Source organism: Dipodomys merriami, unplaced genomic scaffold (assembly GCF_024711535.1).
Source record: "Dipodomys merriami isolate MVZ:Mamm:240054 unplaced genomic scaffold, mDipMer1.0.p SCAF_1, whole genome shotgun sequence".
NCBI classification, from domain to species: Eukaryota; Metazoa; Chordata; class Mammalia; order Rodentia; family Heteromyidae; genus Dipodomys; species Dipodomys merriami.
Genome location: NW_027202270.1, coordinates 144,862,679 through 144,887,194, shown reverse-complemented (window position 1 = coordinate 144,887,194; position 24,516 = coordinate 144,862,679). Strand labels below are relative to the sequence as shown.

The window sequence follows — 24,516 nt, the reverse complement described above, 5'->3', positions numbered from 1 at the left end:
CTGAAATGCCAATCGTTTAGGTAGTTTTACCTCAGCTAGTTCAGTGGTAATCATAATAAGCATGAAATTTTGCCTTTTTACCAGTCTTATTTAACATAGCTTTTTAATATCAGAATTGACCTAATGATGCTACTGCTAAAGTTACAGAATTTCTTCTGGAGAGACAAAAGTAGCTTTCCCTAGAAACAAATAAGTTCATCTGTATAGGCTGTCAGTAAGTAAGTAGTTCACTCTCTATTGTCAATTTCAGTTGTTTTGGGAAACTAGAGGTGAGTGGAGGGAGATCCAGAATGCAGTTTAAGTGGTATGAATCAAGAGATGGGATACTGGTGCCCCTTCCTTTCTAAGATAATTTTACGAAGAACACACAGACCTATGTTGTAATACATCATGATTTAACCTGATAGATCAGTATAAAACTCAAGAAAAATATAGACAGAATTCTGTTTATACAAACAGGTTTAATGTTAGCATGGAATGCAAAAGACTAGAGCCATTACACCTCTGACTTTAAAAAAAAAATCATTAAAATAAATAAAATTAACCAAGACAGTGACTAGAATAATACTATCACGATAATCACATTAAGTAGAAAAACTTCCATCAACATTTCAAAAATGTTACAGTGCCACATTTCTAATTAATTTTATAATATTCCATGTTTCATTAAAATGTGACTCCAGAAAAATTATCATTTAGATATCCAGAAAAAATGGTATACACACACACACACACACACACACACACATACATATGTGCTGTTAATTCACTGTTTAAAACTGATGCCCTATATTTTATTATACCTTGCATCTGTAATATTTTTATGAGATAATTTTTATTTCTTGTACTTTTTTGGGCAGTACTTGTGCTTAGGGCCTTGAGCTTGCTAGGTGGGACACTGTGCCACTTAAGCCACACCTATTTCTACTTCATTTAAAAAGCTGCCCAGGTTGTTTCCCAGTATTAAGGTCAAGAATTTTCAGTGTATAAATATATATTTATAATAGCCAATTTATCGATTTCATATAATATGGTGTAAACCCCTAAGTCTAGATATTTCTTTGGAAAAAAAAATACCTAATTCTAACTAAATGTATTTTTTTTATTGAGCAGCACATAAAGCAGACATGTAAACTTACTAAGTGTACTCGACTACTGAGAAATGAAGCCAAACTTTAGAAAAATACAATGCAAGAAAAGATTCAAGTTAAAAATATATTCCTTTGGTTAAAAATCACCCCCTTTATAATAATCATTTGTGATCTAAACTCACATAAGCCCAGAGTAATCTTTTAATGTCATTACACTTTGTATTACAATGTTCTTTATTTCAGTCCAGTCTGTAGGCAGGTCACTGTGTTGCAGCAACAAAATGTAACTCTACAGAGAGTTAAAGCCTTTTAGCACTGACCCCTTTGTTGACAGTTCTCTTAAGATTTTTATTTTAGGAACCTCCGACACATGTAGTTTTCTTCAGATACTGTGTACCCAAACTTTTTGTAGAAACCAACATTTTGTGGTAGACATTCAAGAGTAATCTTGTAACAGTTCAGTTTCTTGCTTAGTAAAGTAAGAGTTGATAGTAATCTGAAATTTCAAAAAAAGGGAGACAAACATTAATCAGAACATTTTTAACAATGTGAATTCTTACATAAAAATAGACTTTTTAGTTGGAAATAGTTTGAGATCATGTCCTTTCTAAGAATTTGTTAACATTAAAAAGACTGTCTACCTTTGTAAAAGAATAGCCGAAATTATTTCATAAAACAATTTATTCCTGCAGCTGAAGATTTATCTCATGGTAGAGTAACTTCCCAACATGTACAAGGTTTGGGTTTTTATTCTAAAGCTACTATTCAAATTAGAGGTTTAGCATTCTCAATAAAATAGGCACTTCACAGCTTTGTTCTTTTTTTTTTTTTGGGGGGGGGGGTTGTTTTTTTTGGCCCAACAGCTTTGTTGTTACCACTTTTTTGTTTTTGGTGCCAGTACTGGGGCTTGAACTCAGGGCCTGGGCACTGTCTCTGATCTTTTTTGCTCAAGATTACTGCTCTACCACTTGAGCCACAGCTCTACTTCTGGCTTAAAATTTTAAGTGCTTTATTGGAGATAGTCACATGGACTTCCCTGTCCAGGATTTAAACCACAGTCCTCAGATCTCAGCCTCCTGAGTAGCTAGGATTACAGGTGTGGGCCACTGGCACCCAGCCTTAAATCCTTTTTAATGCTAGAATATGGGTTTTAGAATATGGATCCGGTTACTATGGATCAGGTTACTCAAGACGGGTCTAATATGATGTGGACATAAAGCAAAACAGTATACATCTTTATAAATGCTTAATCATAACCTCATATAAAAATGTAACCTAACTGTGATAAGAGATAAAAACTAGGAGTGTTCATTTACTGTAGGGTTTGTGAATGTTTAAACAGACTTTTTTTAGTCATGGGGTCTGGGCATTATCCCCAAATTTTTTTCACTCAAGACTAGTGCTGTACCACTTTAAGCCACAGTGCCTCTTCCAGTTTTCTGATGGCTGATAGGAGATAAGAGTCTCACAGACTTTCTTGCCCAGGATGGCTTTGAACTGCAAACCTCAGCTCTCCAGAGTAGCTAGGATTACAGGCATGATCCACTAGCACCCAGCTTTGTAAAAAAAAAAAAAACAAAAAAAAACCTTTTTATCATTTTTTTTTTCTTTTTTGCCAGTCCTGGGGCTTGAACTTGGGGCCTGGGCACTGTCCCTGAGCTTCTTTTTGCTCAAGGCTACCACTCTACCACTAAGCCACATTTCCCAGTCCATCTTCTATAATATTGAAAACCTTGATTGAACAAGTTAGGACCTGCTAAACTGATTGGAACACTAAATTGGTCTACTTTGTTCACCAAATACCTAGATTAGTATTGGTGCATACCTCATGCTTAAAAATTCAAAGGAGATCATAAAATTCTCTTATAAGATAGTCACTAAATTATACAATGTTAATAACAGTTAAACATTTCCTTAGGGCACATCATCTGACTTGCTCCTTTGTTTCCTGTTAATAAGGGAACTAAAAGTTAACTTTAAGATGTTACTCTTGGGAATGGAGTATACTTTCAGTTTTCAAATTCTGAGATGAAACTATACTTCAGAATGAGAATGAATTCACAATGAAGCTCAGAAAGAACTTCAGAACAGCACATGTTTTAAAATGAGACTATTGGGTTGGGGATATAACTCAAAAGTAAAGCAGGTACCATGCAGAAATAAGGCTCTTGAGACAATTCTTAGCATCCTAAGAAAACAAAAAACTTCATAAAACAACATACTGGCAAGAAAAAAGTAACTGAGGATCTAATTAGCCCAGGGTTACCTTGTTTCGGCTTACTTACAATTTGCCAAGCTGTTTTCCTCTGCATTCATCACTAACAACAACATCTTCCACTCTTCCTCTCTGAAAACATTTAATATGTTAAAACTGAGCAACCATTCTTGTTGAAAGCTAAACCAACAAGGCATTAAATAAGAATGACTATCATACAGATAGATAATAAATCAAAAGTGACAATCATTTTAACTGTATTCCCAATTCCCTAACCCATTGTTCTAAAGCAAATCTCAGAATTCTTATCACCATAATTTTGTATAATTTTGTCATAAACAATATGTCCATCATTCTAGCCCTTGCTTAGCAGCAATTTATTACAGACATCCAAGTAAAATTTCCCATTTCTAACATAGAAACTCCATTGGTAAGCATGCTGGTAATCCCACTCAGGAAATAGAGAAAAGAACATTGCTGTTTCCAGCCTTGGCACAGAAGTTCAGACTTACGTGTGGCTCAAATCATTAAGAGTACTTGTGTAGCATGCACCTGAATTTAATCCCCAACACCAAAAAATCAAACGGGCTCTCCCCCCCATACACAAATTACAGAATGCATTTTCTAAATATCCCTATCTTTTATTCTGTTATTTAGTGTCTTTCCTTTGGTTTTACTCTTGGATGTGAGCTCATGAAGGGTGAAAAAGGGCAGTAATGTACCAGTAATGTCCAAATTGGAACAGATTAAAATGTTCTACAAGCTTTGCCACCCAAAAAGTAGTGTTTTGTTTTTTAAAAAATACTTAACATTAAGAAGTCAAAAATCACCCCATTGTTCTTAGTTAGAAAAACCAGGAATTGTACAGGGTTTTTGTTTTTTTTTTTGGGTCCGGTCCTTGGGCCTGAACTCTGGGCCTGGGCACTGTCCCTCAGCTCTTCAGCTCAAGGCTAGTGCTCTACCACTTGAGCCACAGTACCATTTCCGGCTTTTTGCTTATGTGGTGCTGAGGAATTGAACCCAGGGCTTCAGGCATGCAAGGCAAGCGCTCTACCACTGAGCCACCTTCCCAGCCCGTTTTTTTCTCTGATTATTTTAGCAAATAATTTCTATTAGTAACACTTTTACAATTTTCAGAAATGTAAGAGGAAAAATGCCTGTCGCTGACAGATTGCTCAGAATCAATGAGAGAAGTATTAACACAATTTGTCTAATGAAAAGTCAGTTATTTTTGCTAGAAAACACTTGCCTATTTTATTCATGAGCATTAATAAGAGAACATACCTTAGCACAGGAATGGATGAATTTATGTTCTATTATCAGAGTTGCTGTAGCGACAATCTGTCCTAGGGTCACATCTTCTACAACTGTAACATAATAGTCCCCAGATTTCCTCATACGCTCAAAAGATTCTGTGGAAACGGTCAGTATTGATTAGACTGTGTCTATACCTTTACATTAATCTACTAGTAAAATAAGACACATCCAGCTATTTTCCTTTTTTCTTGGTCCAAAACCATTACTGCCACTTTTGCTCAATGACTAGCACTCTACCAACTGAACCATGCCTCCACCCCCCCCATCTAGCTATTTTAAATGAGCAGTACAATACAGACCAATTTATGTTGCCATTACTATAATTAAAACCTCAATATTTTCATTACTTATGTAACACTCAACAAAACTCAAATAGAGCAAAAATTCAAATTTTAATAAGCAGTGGTTATATCCTGTAATTTGTAGTCTTGGTTTCAAAATGTTTTGACCAAAGTTTTTTTTTTTTTTGCATCCGGTCATGGGGCCTGAACTCTGGGCCTGGGCGCTGTCCCTCAGCTCTTCAGCTCAAGGCTAGTGCTCTATCACTTGAGCCACAGCGCCACTTTCGGCTTTTTTCTTTTTGGTTATGTGGTGCTGAGGAATCAAACCCAGGGCCTCTGGCTTGCATGGCAAGCACTCTACCACTGAGCCACCTTCCCAGCCCCTTGACCAAAGTTTTCTATTTTCCTTTTTTTTTTTTGGTGGTGATGGTGGTAGTTATTTTGTGTCACAATGCCTCTTCCAGTTTTCTGGTGGTTAACTGGAGTTAAGAGTCTCAGGGAAGGGCTGGGAAGGTGGCTCAGTGGTAGGGCGTTTGCTTGAATGCCTGAGGCCCTGGGTTCGATTCCTCAGCACCACATAAACAAAAAGTGGCGCTTTCACTCAAGTGGTAGAGCGCTAGCCTTGAGCTGAAGAGCTGAGGGACAGCGCCCAGGCCCAGAGTTCAGGCCCCACAACTGGACACCAAAAACAAACAAACAAACAAACAAAAAAGTCTCGGGACTTTCCTGAGGGGATTGGCTTTGAACCACCAGGTATCAGCCTCCTGAGTAGGGTTACAGGTGTGAGCCACCAGTGCATAGCTAAAAGTAGGTTATTTTTGCAAAACAAATTCCACTGTTGAAAAGCAATTTACCCTTGTTACACATTTAGATGAGAAATAGCTAATCTGTTGATAAATTCTAGCCAAATGAACAAACAAATAACAGGTTTGAAAGGAGTTCAAATTCTTATTTAAAAAAAAAAAAGCTATACAATACTTACTCATAAATTGCTCAGGGTTGACAACTCCAGTCTCTGTCAGCTGGCCCAGTACTTTAAAAAAACCTAGTTTTGGAAAACAGTATGATAAGAAATGTCCTGGTGGGATATAGGAAATTATTTCTTCAGTTTTTCCATAACCCCTCTGGGGTGTATGTATTATGTGTGTATGTCTGTCCTGGGGATTGAACGTAGGGCCTCGTGCTGTCTCTGAAATTTTTGTTCAAGGCTAGTGCTCTAACACTTGAGCTGTAGCTCCATTTCTGGCTTTTGGGTGGTTAATTGGAGATAAAGGGTCTCATGGACTCTGCCCAGGCAGCTTTGAACCACAACCTCAGATCTCAGCCTCCTGAGTAGCTATGATTATACCATGAGCTAATGGTTTCCAGTTCCCACATTTTGTTTTTGTTAGTCTTTTTTGCTCAAGGTTGGCATTCTACTACAAAAGATATACCTCCACTTCCAGATTTTTGGTAGCTAACTGGAGATAAAAGTCTCAGCAATGTGTCTGCCCCGGCTGACTCCAAACCTCCATCCTCATCTTATACTGTTGAATAGCTAGAATTACAGGCATGAGTCACTGGTTAGTGCATAATGATCTTTTAATTAGTGTAGTTTTAAGAAGATTAAGTGAGCCTGTTGTTTTTCCCATAATATACTATAACAAAGAATGATTGGTTTCGTCAGTGATTTTTGCCTGAATAAAATATTTAAAATAGTGCATCCTTTTAAAACTAATAATTATCGTTAGAAAATACATTTTTTCAATGTAGTTTGTGTTAAGTTCTAACATAAGGAATGTCAATTTTCCCCAAATAGGTGATTTCTACCCAAAAGAAAACTCAGAAGTAAATGTTGACTCGAGGGAGCGGGAACAAGGCAGGTCGTGGGGCTTGAATTCAGGGCCTGGGCACTGTAACTAAGCTTTTTTGCTCAAGGTTAATGATATACCCTCCTGAGTCACAGCTCCACTTTCTGCTTTTTGAAAGTATACTAAAGATAAGAGTCCACTTTCTGCTTTTTGGAAGTTTACTGGAGATAAGGCTTCCCTGCCTTGGGCTAGCTTCAAACTACAATCCTCAGGTCTGTCTCCTGAGTAGCTAAGATTATAGGCATGAGCCATTGGCACCCAGGAAAATGCTGACTTTTAAATACTAAAGTTTAAGGAAATTATTTTGGAAATTTAGATGCTAATACACAGATAAAATCCTATAAATTTCCCCCACGGTATAGCCCCTGCTTTCATCGTATTTGATGTTGGTATAATTTGTGGAGGGGAAGGGAAAAAACAAATCATTTAAATAGGGATACAGGTGGACCCATTGCAACAATAAGATGTAAGGAATCATGTCGAAAAAGTTTGGTTTGGGGGTGGGGGGGATGGGAAGAGATGGGAAGGGGAAACAAAGGAGGAGGCAACAATGCTTGATAAGAAATGTACTCATTATCTTGCCCATGTAATTGTAATCCCTCTGTACAGTATTTTCATTTTTTCTTTTTTTTTTTTGTTCCGGTTGTGGGGCCTGGACTCTGGGCCTGGGCGCTGTCCCTCAGCTCTTCAGCTCGAGGCTAGCGCTCTACCACCTGAGCCATAGCGCCACTTCCGGCTTTTTTTTTCTTTTTGCTTATGTGGTGCTGGGGAATCGAACCCAGGGCCTCAGGCATGCAAGGCAAGCACTCTACCATTGAGCCACTTTTCCAGCCCACTCTGTACAGTATTTTCACACACACACACACACACACACAAAAATCCTATAAATTTACCCAAGAAAAATGTACTTCTACCCTCATTTCCACGCTTCTTAAAGACTAGTCTTATGTATTCTAAATGACAATTTTACCTTTGCTTATTTAAAATTCCTTTTTGAAAGCAGCAGTTTTATTAAAGTCCTGTGAAATATTATAAAGTACAAATATATATATATATACACATATATATAAATACACACACACACACACACACACACACACACACACACACACACACACACACACACACACACACACACACACACACACACACACACACACACACACACACACACACAGTCATTTTTCTGGTCAGGGTTTCATTTAGCCTGTTGGCCAAGACAGTTCCCTGCACAATTGTAGCCAAACACATGTTCACTGGAATTAAGTATCCTAGTTTTTTTTTTTTTTTTTTTTTGGTCAGTCATGGGGCTTGAACTCCAGGCCTGGGCGCTGTCCCTGAGCAGTTCTGCTCAAGGCTAGTGCTCTACCACTTTGAGCTATGGCTCCACTTACCATTTTCCATGGTAAATTGGAGATGAGTGTCTCACTGCCTTTCCTGCCCAGACTAGCTTTGAAAATGCAGTCCTCAGATCTCAGCCTCCTGAGTAGCTAGGATTACAGGCCTAGGTCACCAGCACCTGGCTATCCCAGTGGTTTTTTTTTTTAACAAGATAAAAAGGAGTCCAAAAGTTTTAACAAATGACTAACAAAATATTTGTGGAGGAAACAATGTAGTTCTAATCAGAATTTACAAATGAATGTTAGTCCATACCTCTATTTAAGTCAGCAGTACAAAGAGGCCTCAAAACCAAGCCTTCTCCAGGTTGTGTTGGAGAAATAGCTGGAGAAAATGTAGCTGTATTCTGACTCCAGTCCACTTCTTTGAGTAGACTTGGGTCAAACATAGGAGTGTCATCAGGTTTCATCTTTCCAGTACGACCTACAATAAAATTTTAACTATTAAGGCATTTAATAGAAGGAAAATTAGTATGCTTGATGAAAATTTCATTTAAATGATCAGTAAGAGTGATAGACTATTTTTACTTTCACCTACCTCAAATCTAATATCCACACCACTGATTGATAAAAAAGATGTTTACTAACAACAGATAGGAAATGATTAAAAGATATTTTCAACTTTAAGAGAATCCTATTTTCTAGTAGGCCTTTTTAAGATATTTTTACTTGTAGGTTTGTTCTAAGCTTTACACTGATCTTATGGACTGAATATAATCTTTTTAGCTTATATTCTTGTGCTTTGTTACTAGATTTACAAATATTTGTTAACCTTGTCACTAAAAAGGGAGGGAAGACCAGAGTTCAAGGACATCCTGGGCAAAAAGTTTGAGACTCCTCACAGCTGAGTGCACTGACCCTGGCATGCCATCCCAGCTAGGAGGGAGGCTTGAGACAGGTCAAAGTTGCAGGCCAGCTAAGACATAAAAGTTTGCAAGACTGTATCTGAATGGAAGAAGCTAGGCATGGTGAAGAATACTTGTCATACCAGCTACTGCAGAAAGTATAAAACTGGAAGATTTCTGTCTGGCTAAAAAGTGAGACCTTAGCTCAAAATGACCAAGTGGGAAAATGTCTGGTCTAGAGTGCCTGCCTAGCAAGCTCAAGGCCCTGAGTCAAAAGCCCTAGTACCATCAAAAAGAAAATGACAAAAGTTACCATTCTTGGAAAGAATACAAATGTAGTTTACTAAACACTAAGTTAATTTTAGGACATGCTGAGTTCCTTTCCTGATAATTGGACCCCTGAGGTTCTAGGTGTAATCTGACTTGAAATATGGATAACATTTTCCAGGCATGCAAATTAAACAGGCTCTAAATAATTACCAATAAAGTAAAATCAGTACAATTAAATGTTGAGTCAGAAAATACTAAAAATTTAAGTTCCTTAAGGCAACATGCTAAACATTTTGATCATGGATTTTATAGTTGTAAGCATGAAGTATAACGAAAGCTCAAAAGGAAATAGATGAACATTAACAAACTTTAAGCTGGGTGTGGTGGCTCAGGCCTATAGTCCAGCCACTTGGGAGGTGGAGATCAAGACCATAAACTTTCCAGAGACTGCCTTTCAGTCAGTGTCTGAGTACAGTGGTGCATAGCTATTTCAGCAACCTGAGCAGTACCACAGCAGGGGATCAAAACTCAGAGCAGACCCTTCCCCAAAATTAACCAAAGCAAAAAAAAAAAAAAAAAAAAAGAGGATTTGGAGGTGTGGCTCAAGTGGTATAGCACCTGTCTTGTAAGCCTGAATCCCTGAGTTCAATTCCCAATACTGAAAAAGATGAATATATATTATTATTTCCTATAAAGTTTTGTTACCAATAAAATGTAGCCTGGGAAATACACAAAATAGGGTTAGTTTGTCTCATGAATAAGAGGGGAGAAGAATTAAGCTTTAATTTTTGCCAGTAAATATAAATCATTTATGCTTTTCCTTAACTAGATGGTCCTAGTATATGAATTACAAATATTAAGTTATACTTGTTATTTGTTGAGTGATTTGTATTTACTGGCTCTTGAAAGCACACTGAAAGCTGCATCATGATTGCTCCCCTGTTTTACAGACTACAAATCAGGTGCAAGAATCTGTTCATGGTTCCTGTGCAGGTAAGGAAGAAAGTTAAAATTCACAAGGCTAGAGGGCCAGCCTCACAGGACTTACTCTATTGCTGCCAGTTTGAATTAGTTTTTAACAGGGAGTTCTACATTTTAATTTTGCACACTACCACAATTATGTAGCTAGTTAGTCCTGCTGGGCAAAATGACTTCAGACTCTGTGAGCTTGTATAGATAATCTCCATTTTATTGTTGTGTAAAAGTTCAAAATTTAACTAGCAAGGCACTTGGAACCTATAGTTTGGAAATGAAAATTAAAGACTAGTCAAAAATGCACTAGGGCCAAGTGCCCATCCGTGACTCATGCCTGTAATCCTAGGTACTCAGGGGGCTGAGATCTGAGGATCGCAGTTCAAAACCAGCTTGGGTGTCTGTGAGACTCTTATCTCCAATTAACCACCAGAAAATCGGATGTGGCACTGTGGCTCAAATGGTAGAGTGCTAGCCTTCAATTGAAGAGCTGAGGGATAGCACCCAGGCCTGGAGTTCAAGCCCCACAACCAACCCTCCTCCCACTCCCCCCCCAAAAAAAAAAAATGCACTAGGAAAAAAATCATTTTGGAGAGAAATTACCATCCATTATAGCCAGCAGCCATACATTAGTACCTATACTCAGCACCCAGGAAGCTGAGGGAGGATCGGAAAATCACTTGTGGCCTGCCAGGGTCACATAGTGAATTATATAGCAAGACCTTATCTGAAAAAAGAAAATTTAAAAAAAAATGTGCTATTTAAAAAACACCCAAACTTAAGGATCACTTTATCTCACATGTCTTCAAGTAGAAAAATTCTGGTGCTTAATCAACATGCTGGAAAAGGAAAAGCAAGAGAAGATTAGATACCAAATTTTCAAAGGATTTTAGGAAAAAACAAGATAGGGATTATTATTTGGTTTACAAAACAACTATACATCAAGAAGTTTATATTGAGGTCCCCAAGTACTGCAAAACTAGAATAAATAAAATTGCCTGGTTTGAAGCTAAGTTTCAATGGTTATTACGGGTTTGTAACAATTTTAAAAAGTACCAGGAAATCCACAATTGTGTGGAGGCTTCCAGGGCAGCATACCCAGAGAGGGTGTGAAAACTGTGTCTCCTCTTCATCTGTATCCTCATTGTATTTAGTAAATGAGTCATACTGAGGCAGCACAAATCCCCAAGACAAGCCATTCTTATGGCAGTGAGAAAAAAGCAACTCAAAAAAGCCTCTCCTTTTAACTGGCACAATATCACTCCTACCCACATTCTGCTGGTCAGCCAGCCTTGTCCAAGGTCAGTGGGTGGGAAAGAATACTACCTACACAGAAGCCATGCAATGGACAGAAAGGAAAGAGAATGGTAAACAAATGACAACTTTCTAACACAACTTTCCAGTAACAAGAGTTAATAATTTTCCCCTATTTAAGTGATTTTAAATCGGTAAAAAAAAAAAAAAGACAGATTAAAACCAGACTTTTAAAAAAATTTTTTTAATTTAATTTTTTATTTAATTTTAAAAACAAATAGATTAAAACATCTCCACTGAATGATGTTGCTAAAGGTAAAAGATCAAAAAACAGCCAATAAAATAAAAGATGAAGAGCCCTAACCCTTTTGATCATGAAGCTGTGATTCATGGTGATAGGACTCAAACCTTATCAAAAACCTAATAAAGGAGTGATTATGCTCAAAAAGCACTGTATGCATAAATGGACTTGTTAAAATTAAACTGCTGTTTACAAGTAATCAATGTCAATTAAAAAAAAACTAGTCATAAGTGACACCTGTAATTCCAGCACTAGGGAGGTTGGGGAGGAAGATCTTGAGTTCATAGCCAGCTTGGACTATCATAGAAACTATAATAGACAGGTAGAGATGAAAAACGTTTTTGATGGTCACCTCCACTCCTGTACTTAAGGTTTGGTTATATGAACTATTCTGGAGTTTTTTAAAACTTTAAAAAATAAAAATAAGCAAACTCTACTCTTCCCCAAGAACTGCTTATTTCACTACTAAATGTGTGCATTTTCAAGGCAATATATTTCCTAGCTCTGGCTAGGAAGAGTTAGGTACAGGTCACATTTCAGAAAACCAAGAAGAGACTTCCACACTGCCATAGTGGATCACAAAAACCACACACCAAACCTAGTAACACCAATATTAATATTGAATGAGAGGCTTTCATTCAACTGATAATTTTGACACAATGGAAGAAATTTAATTTTGAAGCCTCTATCGGATTAATACAACTAAGGAGGTGCAAAACTGAAAGCAACCAGTAGCAGACACTGGAGATTCAAGGTTGGAAAGCCAAGTACTGGTGCCTCAGGCCTATAATTCTAGCTCCTCAGGAGGCTAAGACTATTCTAAACCAGCCTGGGCAAGAAAGTCCCTAAGACTATCTCCAATTAACTACCAAAAAGCCAGAAATGTAGCTGTGGCCCCAACTGGTAGAGCACTTGCCTTGAGCATAAAAACTGAAGAACAGTGCCCAGGCCCTGAGTTCAGGCCCCAAGACCGGCAAACACACGTACAAACCTTACACTTGATCCAGAAATCTAGAAAACCCAAAGCCAAATGTAAACTGCCACTAGATAAGTGATGACTATGGACAGATTGCTTCCGGGGCATCTTCAGTCCCCGTGGGGGGGGGGGGGGGAGGAAGGACCCGTCTGTATCCGTACACCCATTTGACTCGTGTGAGCCTCGAGGACGCGCGCTTGATCTTGGCCCTGCAGGCTTTCCCTCGGGGTGACTCTCGGGGAGCGAACTGGCACGTGGGCTCGGTGGCCGTGCAGAGCTCGGAGTCAGCGCCAAGGCATCAAACAGGTAGCTCGGCCTCTCCCACGGGGCCATTCCCCGAGACGCGCCGTCTCCGCGGCCGTCCTCACGAGCGAAGCAGGGGCCGGGAGGGGAGACAAAGGCGGAGGTCAGCCCGCTGCCCGCGCCGGCGCCGGGCCCGCCGACAGCTCCCACCCAGGCCCCGCCGCGCCCCCAGAGCCGCCGGCCAGCGCCTGGCCCGCCGGGGCGCCGCACGGCCCGCGCGCACGGCCGGCTCCGCCTCCCAGCCCCCGGCCCGTCCTCACCCGCAGTCGGCGCTCCCCTCCAGGCGCGTCGCACGCTTCTCCCTCCGGGCTCCACAGCACCGGATCCGGATCTGGATCCGGCTGCAGAGGCAGCGCCACCTCCTCCCGCGCCACAGCCGGGAACCGTACCCAGACGTGGCAGAGCCCACGCCTCTGCCCCGCCCCTGCCTCGCACGCACAGCGCGCCGGCGGACGTCGTGGAGGGCGCGAGGCCGGGAGGGGCTAGAGGTCGAGGGGCGGGGCTACAGGCCGGGGCTCGGAGCCGAGAGGCGGGGATACCCAGGACAGCTCAGGGCAGAGAGGCGGGGCTCTGGTTGAGGGGCGGGGCAACAGGCCGGGGCTGAGGGTCGAGGGGCGGGGCTACGACCCAGCACTGGCGGCCTGGGGGCGGGGCTTCGTGCTTCATTTCCTCCCGGGACCCCCCATCCGCTGCCCTCCAGGTGGGCCTGCCACTCGCCAGCTATCACCTGTCGGGAAGCGAGTGTTACAGGTCGTTTGAAAGCACACCTCTCTAGAAATGGGCTGTGCGGTGGCGACCTGTGAGGGTCCTTTGGAAGGCTCGGTCCCTTGTGGTCCCTTTCCTCCCCACCCAGCCCATCAGTAGGGACTTGTGTTGCTCACTGCACCCCGGACTCCTGAGTCACGGTCCCTGCTCTCTTGACAGTGGGACGCGGGCTGAGGTCATTTCTCCCGTAGATCCACACAGGATGAGCTGGGATTCTCAGCAGCCGTGATGTGCCGCCCGAGGAGGTTTGAACAAGGTCGGGAGCAGTCTCTGAGAGCTGGGGTGGGGACGGACCCAGCCTGCAGGGGGCCGCCCCCCCCCCAGAGGCGGCCCCGCGGCTCAGCGTTTGCCGCCCAGCGCCCTGCAGCAGAGGAGACCCCGGGCTATCAGCTGCTGACGTTGGAAAACCTTGGTTAGGAAAAGGAAGATGACTTTTGTCTGCGGTCTCCTTCCCAAGGTAGCATTGTCCACATTTCACAGATAAAGAAGCAGAGGTTCTGAGACCTAAAGTAATTTTTTCTCTTTTTGGTCGGGTGTGGGGTTTGAACTCTGGGCCCCACCACTGTCCCTCAGCTCAAGACTGGCTCTCTACCACTTTTGGTTTTCTGGTCGTTAATTGGAGATAGGAGTCTCACGAATTTTCCGCCCTGGCCTGGCTTTGAACCACGATCCTCAGATCTCAGCCTCCTGAGTAGCTAGGATTACAGGCATTAACCACTGGCTAGACCTAAAGTAATTTACAGTCATATAGTAGTAGCTCCTCTTACTAAAATTAAAACATAATCAGTAAATCCCATTCCACTCGAGTGCGGGCAGCTCACACCTCTAATCCTACCAACTCAGCAAGCTGAGATCTGGAAGGTTGGCATTGGAGATCATCTTCCCTCTAGCTCTGGAATGGTAAGATTATAGGTATGTACCACCACAAGATTACAGGTGTGTACCACTACTTCCAGCTTTCAGTTACCTACTGGTTCTTATGGTTCTGACAAGTACCAATGAGGATGGTGGCACCCAATTTTTGTACTTTTTTTATATGTATGTATATATAATATATGCATATGTGTGCACATATATAAAAGAATATATAAAGGCTAAACAAAAACACCTGTTGGGATGAAGGTGGCTTATGCCTGTAATCCTAGCTACTCAGGAGGATGAGATCTGAGGATCATGGTTCAAAGCCAGCCTGGGCAGGAAAGTCTTATCCTCAAATGATTACCAGAATACCGGAAATGGCGCTGTGGCTCAAAGTGGTAGAACACTATCCTTGAGCAAAAGAGCTCAGGGACAACGCCCAGGCCCTAAGTTCAAGCCCTATCACATTTAAAAAAAAAAAAAAAAAGCACTCAAGCACAAAGGACTAGTGTTAAACAGTAGAGTCCTATCTTCTTACCAAATGCTTTCAATTAGTTTCTCCTAAGCAACAGAATCCTATATATTTTAAAAGTTAGCAAAGACTGAAACATAATTAGAAAACAAAGGAGCCCTAATAGGTACTGGGAGAGATAGATTTCCTGTATTCCAGACATACCTACACTTCTGTTGTGTCCCAGAACCCAGGTTTCCTTACTAGTCCACAGGAACCACTGACCAGCATGGTTAACCCCTTTTCTGACATTTGGTTTGCTTAACAATGATGAGCCTCAAGTAAGTGACAGTTTCTGGTTTAATGGAACCATGAGTATATCCTTTGGTGTTTTTTTGTTTTTGTTTTGTGGGGTTTTTTGGGGGGGTTGTTGTTGTTGTTGTTTGCCAGTTCTGGGCTTGAACTTAGAGCCTGGGCACTGTCCCTGAATTTCTTTTGCTCAAGACTAGTACTCTACCACTTGAGCTACACCGCTATTTTTGGCTTTTTCTGTTTATGTGGTACTAAGCTCTCAAACCCAGGGCTTCATCCAAGCTAGGCATGCTAGACATGCTAGGCAAGCACTCAACCACTAAGCCATATTCCCAGCCCCCTTTGGTGGTTTTATTAAAAGTTTGGTTTATGAGCCGGGTGCCAGTGGCTCATGCTACTCAGGAGGCTGAGATCTGAGGATCGCGGTTCAAAGCCAGCCAGGGCAGGAAAGGAGACTCTTATCACCAATAAACCACTAGAAAACCAGAAGTGGTGCTGTGGCTCAAGCAGTAAAGCACTCGCTCACCTTGAGCTGAAGAGCACAGGGACAGTGCCCAAGCCCAGAGTTCAAGCCCCACAACCGACAAAAAAAAAAATTCTCCAAGGCAAATAAATTCCACAAGACAAATGGGAGTCGGGTTGTTCTTATGAGTGACAGTTTTGTTTTATAGGATTTTGAACATAGAGGTTGATAAAACAGAACAGTTATTTTTACAACATTGTCACAAAACATTTTAACTCTTGAGTGGATTGTGTTACATAATGACACCTTCTTAGAAAATATATTATAAACAAAAGATGACAGTTTAGCATAGGAAGACTTACGCAGAGAGTTAGAGAATATTCAGATAACAGAAATACCTGGAAAGGAAGCAAAATATTAAAGCTGGGGAAACCTTAGTGCTTTTGTGATATTTGTTCTTTTATTGCTCAGTGCTTCAAAGGTAGTTTATTTCCTAGTAGATAGTATGCCTTCAAAGTACTATGTATGTACTTGCCAGTAGTTACTGCTTGTTAGTCAAATTTGTGTTTGCAAGCAAAAGAAACTAACTCTAAAAGGACACTTTATTGGGTCAATGAGAAAGAAGGCTACAGACACAAGTTCAGAAAATGAATGGTAAAGACCAGGAAAGTGTAGAGTGCCAAGAACTCAGCCAGCATCGAGCTTATGAGAGTAGCTTGATTAGGTTGCCACCAGATTCTTTTCATCACAGCACTGAACTCGCTGACAGGCATGCTTCCTAGCTAAGACAACCAAGATTTTATCATTGCTGTTTCTTCCCATCAAGATTCACACAATATAAGATCCACACAATACAGAATCCTGACATTTGGGGTTCAGAGCCTGGGCAGCCAGAAAAACTGCAAATTTATTTTCTTTTTTTGTTAGTATGAAGATATGTACAGAGGGATTACAGTTACTTAAGTCAGGTAAAGAGTAAATTTCATTTTTGGGGGGGGGGAGGGGTCGGTCGTGGGGCCTGAACTTTGGGCCTGAGCGCTGTCCCTCAACTCTTCAGCTCAAGGCTAGTGCTCTACCACTTGGGCCATAGCACCACTTCTGGCTTTTTCTACCTATGTGGTGCTGAGGAATCAAATCCAGGGCCTCAGGCATGCAAGGCAAGCGCGCTATCACTGAGCCACCTTCCCAGCCCAAGAGTACATTCCTTTTTGGACAATGTCACCCCTTCCCTAACTCTCTCCCAGTTTTTCCCTCCTGTCCCCACCCACAAGTATAGTTCATTTTCATTATATTGTCTAGTGAATATCACTGCTATATTTGTTCACTGTGTCCCTCCATGTTTATTATAGCAGATTATTATGCCATATGCATTTTATATAATATTGAATATGTAGGTGCTATAAACATATATCCAATGAAGTATTTTTTTTCTATAACAAAATGTCTTTCTGTTTTCTTTAAAAGACAGATATTAAATACTGGAAAATCTCAAAAACATTTTCCCAACTGCAGTATTCATGTGGCCATAAGTATATTCATTTTTGTTTCTTCCATGGCAAAATCTAAAACTTGTTGAAGTATTTTTGTTTAATCCAGGGAACAAAAGCAATTTTCTTTTTAAAAATATAGGGCTGGGAAGGTGGCTCAGTGGTAGAGCGCTTGCCTTGCATGCCTGAGGCCCTGGGTTCAATTCCTCAGCACCACATAAGCAGAAAAAGCCAGAAGTGGCGCTGTGGCTCAAGTGGTAGAGCACTAGCCTTGAGCTGAAGAGCTGAGGAACAGTGTCCAGGCCCAGAGTTTAGGCCCCACGATTGGACAAAAAAAAAAAAATTAAAAAAAAAATATATATATGAAAAAACATTACTGCTGGGAGCCAGTGATTCACACCTATAATCCTAGCTACTCAGGAGGCTAAGATCTGAGGATAGAGGTTCAAAGCCAGCCCAGGAAGAAAAAAGTCTGTGAGATTGTTATCTCCAATAAACTACTCAAAAAAAGCCGGAAGTGTCACTGTGGCTCAAGTAGTAGAGCACTAGAGAGAGGCTCAGGAAACAGAGCCTAGGCCCTGAGTTCAAGCCCCAGGGCCAGCAAATAAATAAATAAAACTACTTACTATAAAACCAATAGTAGAAAGTCTTCTTTAGAAATTCCTTGAATATGCCAAGGTCTATTGATAACTTGACTTCTATCTTTGAATTCTTAAAATATTTAACAGATAGATTACTTATCTGTTTGTTTATTGCTTACTTCCACAAAGGTAATACATCATATTTGAAAAACTTGAAACATTCCAGTTACTTGTAGCTCAGGCCCATAATTTGAGTAGTTACTAACTCAGAAGCTTGAATCTTAGAAAACTGAAGTTTGAAACCAGCCCAGGCAGAAGAGTTTGTGAAACACCATCTTGAAAATAACCAGGAATGGATCAAATGGTAGAGCACTAGCCATGAGCATTAAGCAAGAACTCAAAGCCCTGAGTTCAAGCCTGGAACTAGCACAAAGGGAAGACAACAAAATAACCTTGAAACATTAAAGAAATAATAAAGAGTGATCAATCCTTTGTACAATTTCTTAAAGATAATAAATAAAATAATTTTTTTTGTCAGTCGTGAGGCTTGAACTCTGGGCTTGGACGCTATCCCACTCAGCTCTTCAGCTCAAGGAAAGTGCTCTACCACTTGAGCTATAGCACCACTTCTGGTTTTCTAGTGGTTTATTGGAGATAAGAGTTTCACGTGGACTTTCCTGCCCCGGCTGGCTTTGAACCGTGATCCTCAGATCTCAGCCTCCTGAGCAGCTAGGATCACAGGCATGAGCCCCCGGCACCCTGCAAGAATAAATTTTTTAAAAATTAAAAAAAAAAAGAATGATCAGTCTACAGAATCTTACCTGCCTGGTTAGCATTATATTAACAGCTTGATAGATATTGCTCCGTACAGCTTGGATTCCACATCCAGTGTTCCTACGTAACTGACAGCCTTGGACAAACTTGTCCTTCTACTGCCTCAGTTTCCTCATCTCAGAGTAATTGTACAGACTCATTAGGACACTGTGGGCACACAATAAAATATGTGTGAAATGCCCAATATAGTTTCTGGCACATAATATGTGATTTTTAAATGTAAGTTTGTGTACATGTATCTGTGTGTGGAAAGGTTAGACTACATTTGGTTTCAATAACAAACAGACCTCCAAATTTTGGGGGCTTAACCTGACAGAAGTTCACTTCTTTTTTTGTTGTTGTTGTTTTTTAATTTTAATTTTAATTTTTTGTGAACATACTGTACAGAGGAGTTACAATTACATGGGCAAGATAATGAGTACATTTCTTATCAAGCATTGCAGCCTCCTCCTTTGTTTACACTTCACATCCCTTCCCAGCCTCCCCCCCTCAGAAGTTCACTTCTTGATAATAGCATGTCTTATAGACTGGCAATGCAGTTTCTCCATGTAGGCCTTCAGGAGCCTGGGCTGATGGCAGGTTTCACCCTGTAATGGTCAAACTCAAATACATGACATCTTTAGTAACCATAGCAATGAAAAGAGACAGAAAATGACACCATGCCTTTTACTGCCTTGCCCATCATTTACATACTTCAATTCCACCCACAACTTACTGGCTATAATTATTAGTAACTAGGACCCAGCCTAACTGCAAATAAGCTGACAAATAGGAAATACTTGTTTCACAATTCTCCCTACCCTTGACCCCTGGCCTGGTATAATATTATACAAGCTGTGTTGCAAGTTATCTGATTTTTTGATGCTGGTCCTGGGGCTTGAACTCAGGACCTGGGTATTGTCCTGAGCTTTTTTTTTTTTTCCCCCCTCAGGATTAGCATTCTACTACTTGAGCCAGAGCTCCACTTCAAATTTTCTGTTTGTTTTTTTTAAACATATAATTCATAGCTGTTCCCCCATGACAGTACCCATTCACTCACTCCCCTGATATTTGCTAAGTCCCTCCCAAATAGGGAGGGCCTTACCAATGGAGAAAACGCTGGACAATCTTTCTTTGTGTGATTAGTTAGATTGTAAACAGAGCAGAAATAAAATGTTTTCAAATTTATTTTATGTGAGAAAGCGATTAATGGCATAGTGAAAAATAAGAATGGGGAGGGAATATTGAGATGCCCTTTTATTTATTTCTTTGTTTGATGATGGAGTGTCAATATGTAGCCCAATCTGTGCTCAAACGGAGGACCCACCTACTTCAGCTTCCTGAGTGTGTGATGATGGCTGTGCACCGCCACATTCAGCTTAGTTTTCAACAGAATGGTCACAGAAAGCACTCAGAAAATGTTTCAACGTGCTTGTTTCTCCACATCCCCACTAATCTGGCTCCAACTTTGCTGGATTTTGCTTCCTAATTGTTTTATGGGCTTAATTGTTTCTTACCTTTCTATTCCCCCTTTCTATTCTTCTCTTTAAAGTTTTTTATACAGTTTTTATTAAAAATTAGAAATTGAGAAGGAAAGTTTCCTGGTGACTTTATTAAATATGTTGTTTCCTGATACTTCTTAAAGCATTTTGCTATGTTGAGAGGGTAGGAGGGGGGAAAAAAGTAAGTTGCAGAAAATATTATATCCACAGTATTAAAGATCTGATTCAAAAATACTTCAGATAAGTTTTTCGAGCAATTGGACAGATGGGAGGTATATTTTAAGAGAACTGAGTCACATACTTCTGATTTTTTTTTTTTTTTTTTGGGTCCGGTCGTGGGGCCTGAACTCTGGGCCTGGGCGCTGTCCCTCAGCTCTTCAGCACAAGGCTAGTGCTCTACCACTTGAGCCATAGCGCCACTTCCGGCTTTTTTCTTTTTGCTTATGTGGTGCTGAGGAATCGAACCCAGGGTCTCAGGCATGTAAGGCAAGCGCTCTACCACTGGGCCACCTTCCCAGCCCCATACTTCTGATTTTTATACTCTACAAATGTTTGTTGTTTACTTTCTGTTGCCTTAGAGACCTCCAACATTGCACAAATATTTTGGCAGGTTCCATTATTTTTTGGTTAACATGGCAAGCAGACTCAACAGTTAGGTGATTGTGACTCAAGTCGAAAATGAAATCAGCCAAATCCAAGTCCAAAAAGTTTGCTCAACCTCTTCATCTGACCAGCTTGTGCAGTCCTTGTCCCTCACAGGCTCCACTGGGAGTCGCTTGTAAAGTTTGATGTTCAGAACCACCCTTCCCGCAAGGGACATAGTGACCAGCTAGTCACTCAGTGAGGAAGAATTCTTTTCATAGACAAATACGTGTCAGCATTACTCACACAACTAAAACATAATGTTCAAACTTGGGGGTGAAGAACCTCTTCTCTGCCAAGGGCCATTTGGAAACTTACAATATCCTTTGTGGGCCACACACAATTATCAATACAGGTGGACGGCCTTAGGGAGCTGAAAAGAAGCATGTGTCTTGTCATGTACCAAATGATTTGATGGCCATATAGGTCCCATCATGGACATGCTCCACCTCAGCAAGTGATAGAGCTACTGCTTAGTATGTGTAAGGACCTGAGTTTGATCCCCAGCCACTACAATAAATAAGTAAACATAAAAGAAAGTGGCCTTGGGCACCAGTGGCTCACTCCTGTAATCCTAGCTACTCAGGAGGCTGAGATCTGAGGATCGCAGTTCAAAGCCATCCTGGGCAGGAAAGTCTGTGAGACTCTTATCTTCAATAAACCACTCAGAAAACCGGAAGTGGCACTGTGGCTTAAGGGATAGAAGGTTAGCCCAGAGCTGAAGAGCTCAGGGACAGTGCCCAGGCCCAAAGTTCAAGTCCCACAACCAACCAACCAAAAATAAACAAACAAACAAATAAATAAATGTAATAAAGAAAGAAAGAGAGGGAGGGAGGGAGACAGGAAGGAAGGAAGAAAGGGAAGGAAGGAAGGAAGGAAGAAAGGAAGGAAGGAAGGAAGGAAGGAAGGAAGGAAGGGGGCTGGGAATATGGCTTAGTGGTAGAGTGCTTGCCTAGCATGCATAAAGCCCTGGGTTCAGTTCTTCAGGACCACATAAACAGAAAAGGTCAGGACTGACACTGTGGCTCAAGTGGTAGGGCCCTACCTTAAAAAAAGAAGCTCAGGGACAGTGCCCAGGCCTTTAGTTCAAGCCCCAGGACTGGCAAAAAAAAAAAAGAAAAAAAGGAAGAAAAGAAATGAATTGTGGCAAAAGGAAACAGAATATGTTACAAATATATAAAAATTACATTTTCATATCATGGGTAACTTGGAAATATGATATGTAAAAAAGTTCTGTTTTTTTTATAGTTCACTCTAAGTATAATCTGGGCTTTTTAAATCTTTTCCCCTTCCCATCCCTCCCTCCCTCCCTCCCTCCCTCCCTCCTTCCTCCCTCCCTCCCTCCCTTCCTTCCTTCTTTCCTTTCCCTCCCTCCCTCCCTTCCTCCCTCCCTCCCTCCTTTCTTTCTCGCTCTCTCTCTCCTCTCCCTCTCTCTCTCTCTCTCTCTCTCTCTCTCTCTCTCTCTCTCTCTCTCTCTCTCTCTCTCTTTCTTCTTGTTATATATTACTGAGAGTTGAACTCAGGCCCTGGAGCTTCATAGGCAAACATTGTACCATTTGAACCATGCCTCCAGCCCTATAATGAGGCTAGAAATCTAAAATCTCTATCTGGAGAACATTGCTACTTTAGGAAGGAACAGTTACTACCTCATGCTGACATCCAGTTAGGTACTTTTTTAGGATTTCAGATTATTGATTTTTCAGTATCAGACTGTGTAATCATAAGTCTAATCTTGTCATACAAACAGTTTTGGACCAGAGGCCGACTTCAGAGTCAAATACGATAAACACATGAGATCATCATGATTCAAAGGTCACCCATACTGCCTGGAGATATTAAGCACTAGTTTCCAACTCTGAACATCAATTTCTTTAATTTGAAAAATGGAGTCAGAGAATTTTGTTTTTCTGTGTCTTTCTGGCATACTTTGAATGCAGTTGCCAAAACCCCAAGGTTAGTTCTAGGTAGAACCCCAAACAAAAGGAGAAGCCTTCTTAGAGATCTCAGACAGAAGGTTCCACCTGTCAGCCAGGTGCCAATGGCTCATTCCTGTAATCATAACTACCCAGGAGGTTGAGATCTAAGGATTGTGGTTCAAAGCCAGCCTGGGCAGAAAAGTCCATGAAACTCTCAAAATTCTGGCTAAGCTTTACATAAGGAGATGAATGTCAATTCCAAAGCACATTAAGCAGGCAAAAGCCAGTGTGAGAATAGTTTGTCTGTGTATTTTTGAAGAAAGAAAGAAAGAAAGAAAGAAAAGAAAGAAAGAAAGAAAGAAAAAAAGAAAGAAAGGGGGGAGGAGGGTTGGGTGGGGGGCGGGGGGAGGATGGGATGGGAAGGGGAAACAAAGGAGGAGGCTCCAATGCTTCGTAAGAAATGGACTCATTATCTTGCCCATGTAATTGTAACCCCTCTGTACAGTATTTTCACAATAAAAAGAAAAGGAAGGAAGGAAGGAAGGAAGGAAGGAAGGAAGGAAGGAAGGAAGGAAGGAAGGAAAGAAAGAAAGAAAGAAAGAAAGAAAGAAAGAAAGAAAGAAAGAAAGAAAGAAAGAAAAAGAAAGAAAGAAAGAAAGAAAGAAAGAAGCCGGGTGCAGGTAGCTCACGCCTGTAATCCTAGTTACACAGGAGGCTGAGATCTGAGGATCACAGTTCAAAACCAGCCCGGGCAGGAAAGTCTGTGAGACTCTTATCTCTAATAAACCACTAGAAGTGGCACTATGGCTCAAGTGGTAGAGCGCTCGCCTTGAGCTGAAGAGCGCAGAGACAGCGTCCAAGCCCAGAGTTCAAGCCCCACGAACAACAAAAATGAAAGAAAAAGAAAGAAAGAAAGAAGAAAGAAAGAAACTAGGACCTACTTAAAAATAAATTTAAAAACAAAGTATTGACTAAGAAGGAATTTAAGCATCTCAATCCTTTCTTTTAAGAGATATTATGGTATAACAGAAAGAACAATGTTTTTGTAGAAAAAGAAAAACCTGACTATGAAACCTGCTGTGCTATTTACTAACTCTGTGACCTTGGCTGAGTTTCTTGAATTAGCTGCTTATCAGTTTGGGCATTGATAAAATCAGTGTAATAAAATCCTTTGTGAGAATTCAACACGATTTTAAATTGCTTGTGCTTACTAAATGACAGCTGTTATTCTGTGGACTCCAATCACCCCAGGTGATCCATTACCACCAATTATGAGTTGGACGGTAAAAGGCACGTGAGTTAGGAGCAAGGTCTAAGAAAGTTTATACACATATGAACTACTTGTGAGGAAAAACAAATCATCTAAAAATATTCAGGTGCTTTTTGAGTTTCCAGTTGGAAAACCCCAGGGTTATTTAGGGTTCTTAAAGTTGATACCAAGAGTTCAAGCAGTTGCTTATGTCTGATGATGGGCAAGTGCACAGTAGGATCTCCTCCGGGTTCTCCCTCTACCCCTTGCTTCCTACTCCCGTCTCTTAGACCTGCTCTCCAGAATAGAGGAAGAGCATATAAGCCTTTTGCCTCAAGCTGTCTAACCGTGCTGAAGACAGGCTCGGACTGTGCTCACATGCCCCGGGCATCTTGGACATCTTAC

General features: G+C 41.0%; 1 protein-coding gene across 1 annotated transcript; it reads right to left on the bottom strand.

Annotated features, from left to right (window-relative positions):
* Positions 1 to 1,201: 1,201 nt before the first annotated feature.
* On the bottom strand, positions 1,202 to 13,479 carry Gnpnat1 (glucosamine-phosphate N-acetyltransferase 1). The gene is made up of 6 exons (XM_070033218.1): positions 13,333 to 13,479; positions 8,408 to 8,575; positions 5,887 to 5,949; positions 4,591 to 4,718; positions 3,377 to 3,438; positions 1,202 to 1,587 (listed from the first exon to the last, which is right to left on the bottom strand). The coding sequence occupies exons 2-6, from the start codon at positions 8,559 to 8,561 to the stop codon at positions 1,440 to 1,442; spliced, it is 555 nt and encodes a 184-aa protein (XP_069889319.1). The 5' UTR covers positions 8,562 to 8,575; positions 13,333 to 13,479; the 3' UTR covers positions 1,202 to 1,439.
* Positions 13,480 to 24,516: the final 11,037 nt, after the last annotated feature.

What these genes read in the sequence shown, in the direction of transcription:
- Gnpnat1 (XM_070033218.1), bottom strand. Translation starts at nt 8,561, where the DNA reads ATGAAACCTGATGACACTCCTATGTTTGACCCAAGTCTACTCAAAGAA. An exon ending in TACTGCTGACTTAAATAGAG is followed by an intron (nt 5,950 to 8,407) that starts GTATGGACTAAC and finishes TTCCAAAACTAG; the next exon opens with GTTTTTTTAAAGTACTGGGC. An exon ending in GGAAAACAGCTTGGCAAATT is followed by an intron (nt 1,588 to 3,376) that starts GTAAGTAAGCCG and finishes TTGAAATTTCAG; the next exon opens with ATTACTATCAACTCTTACTT.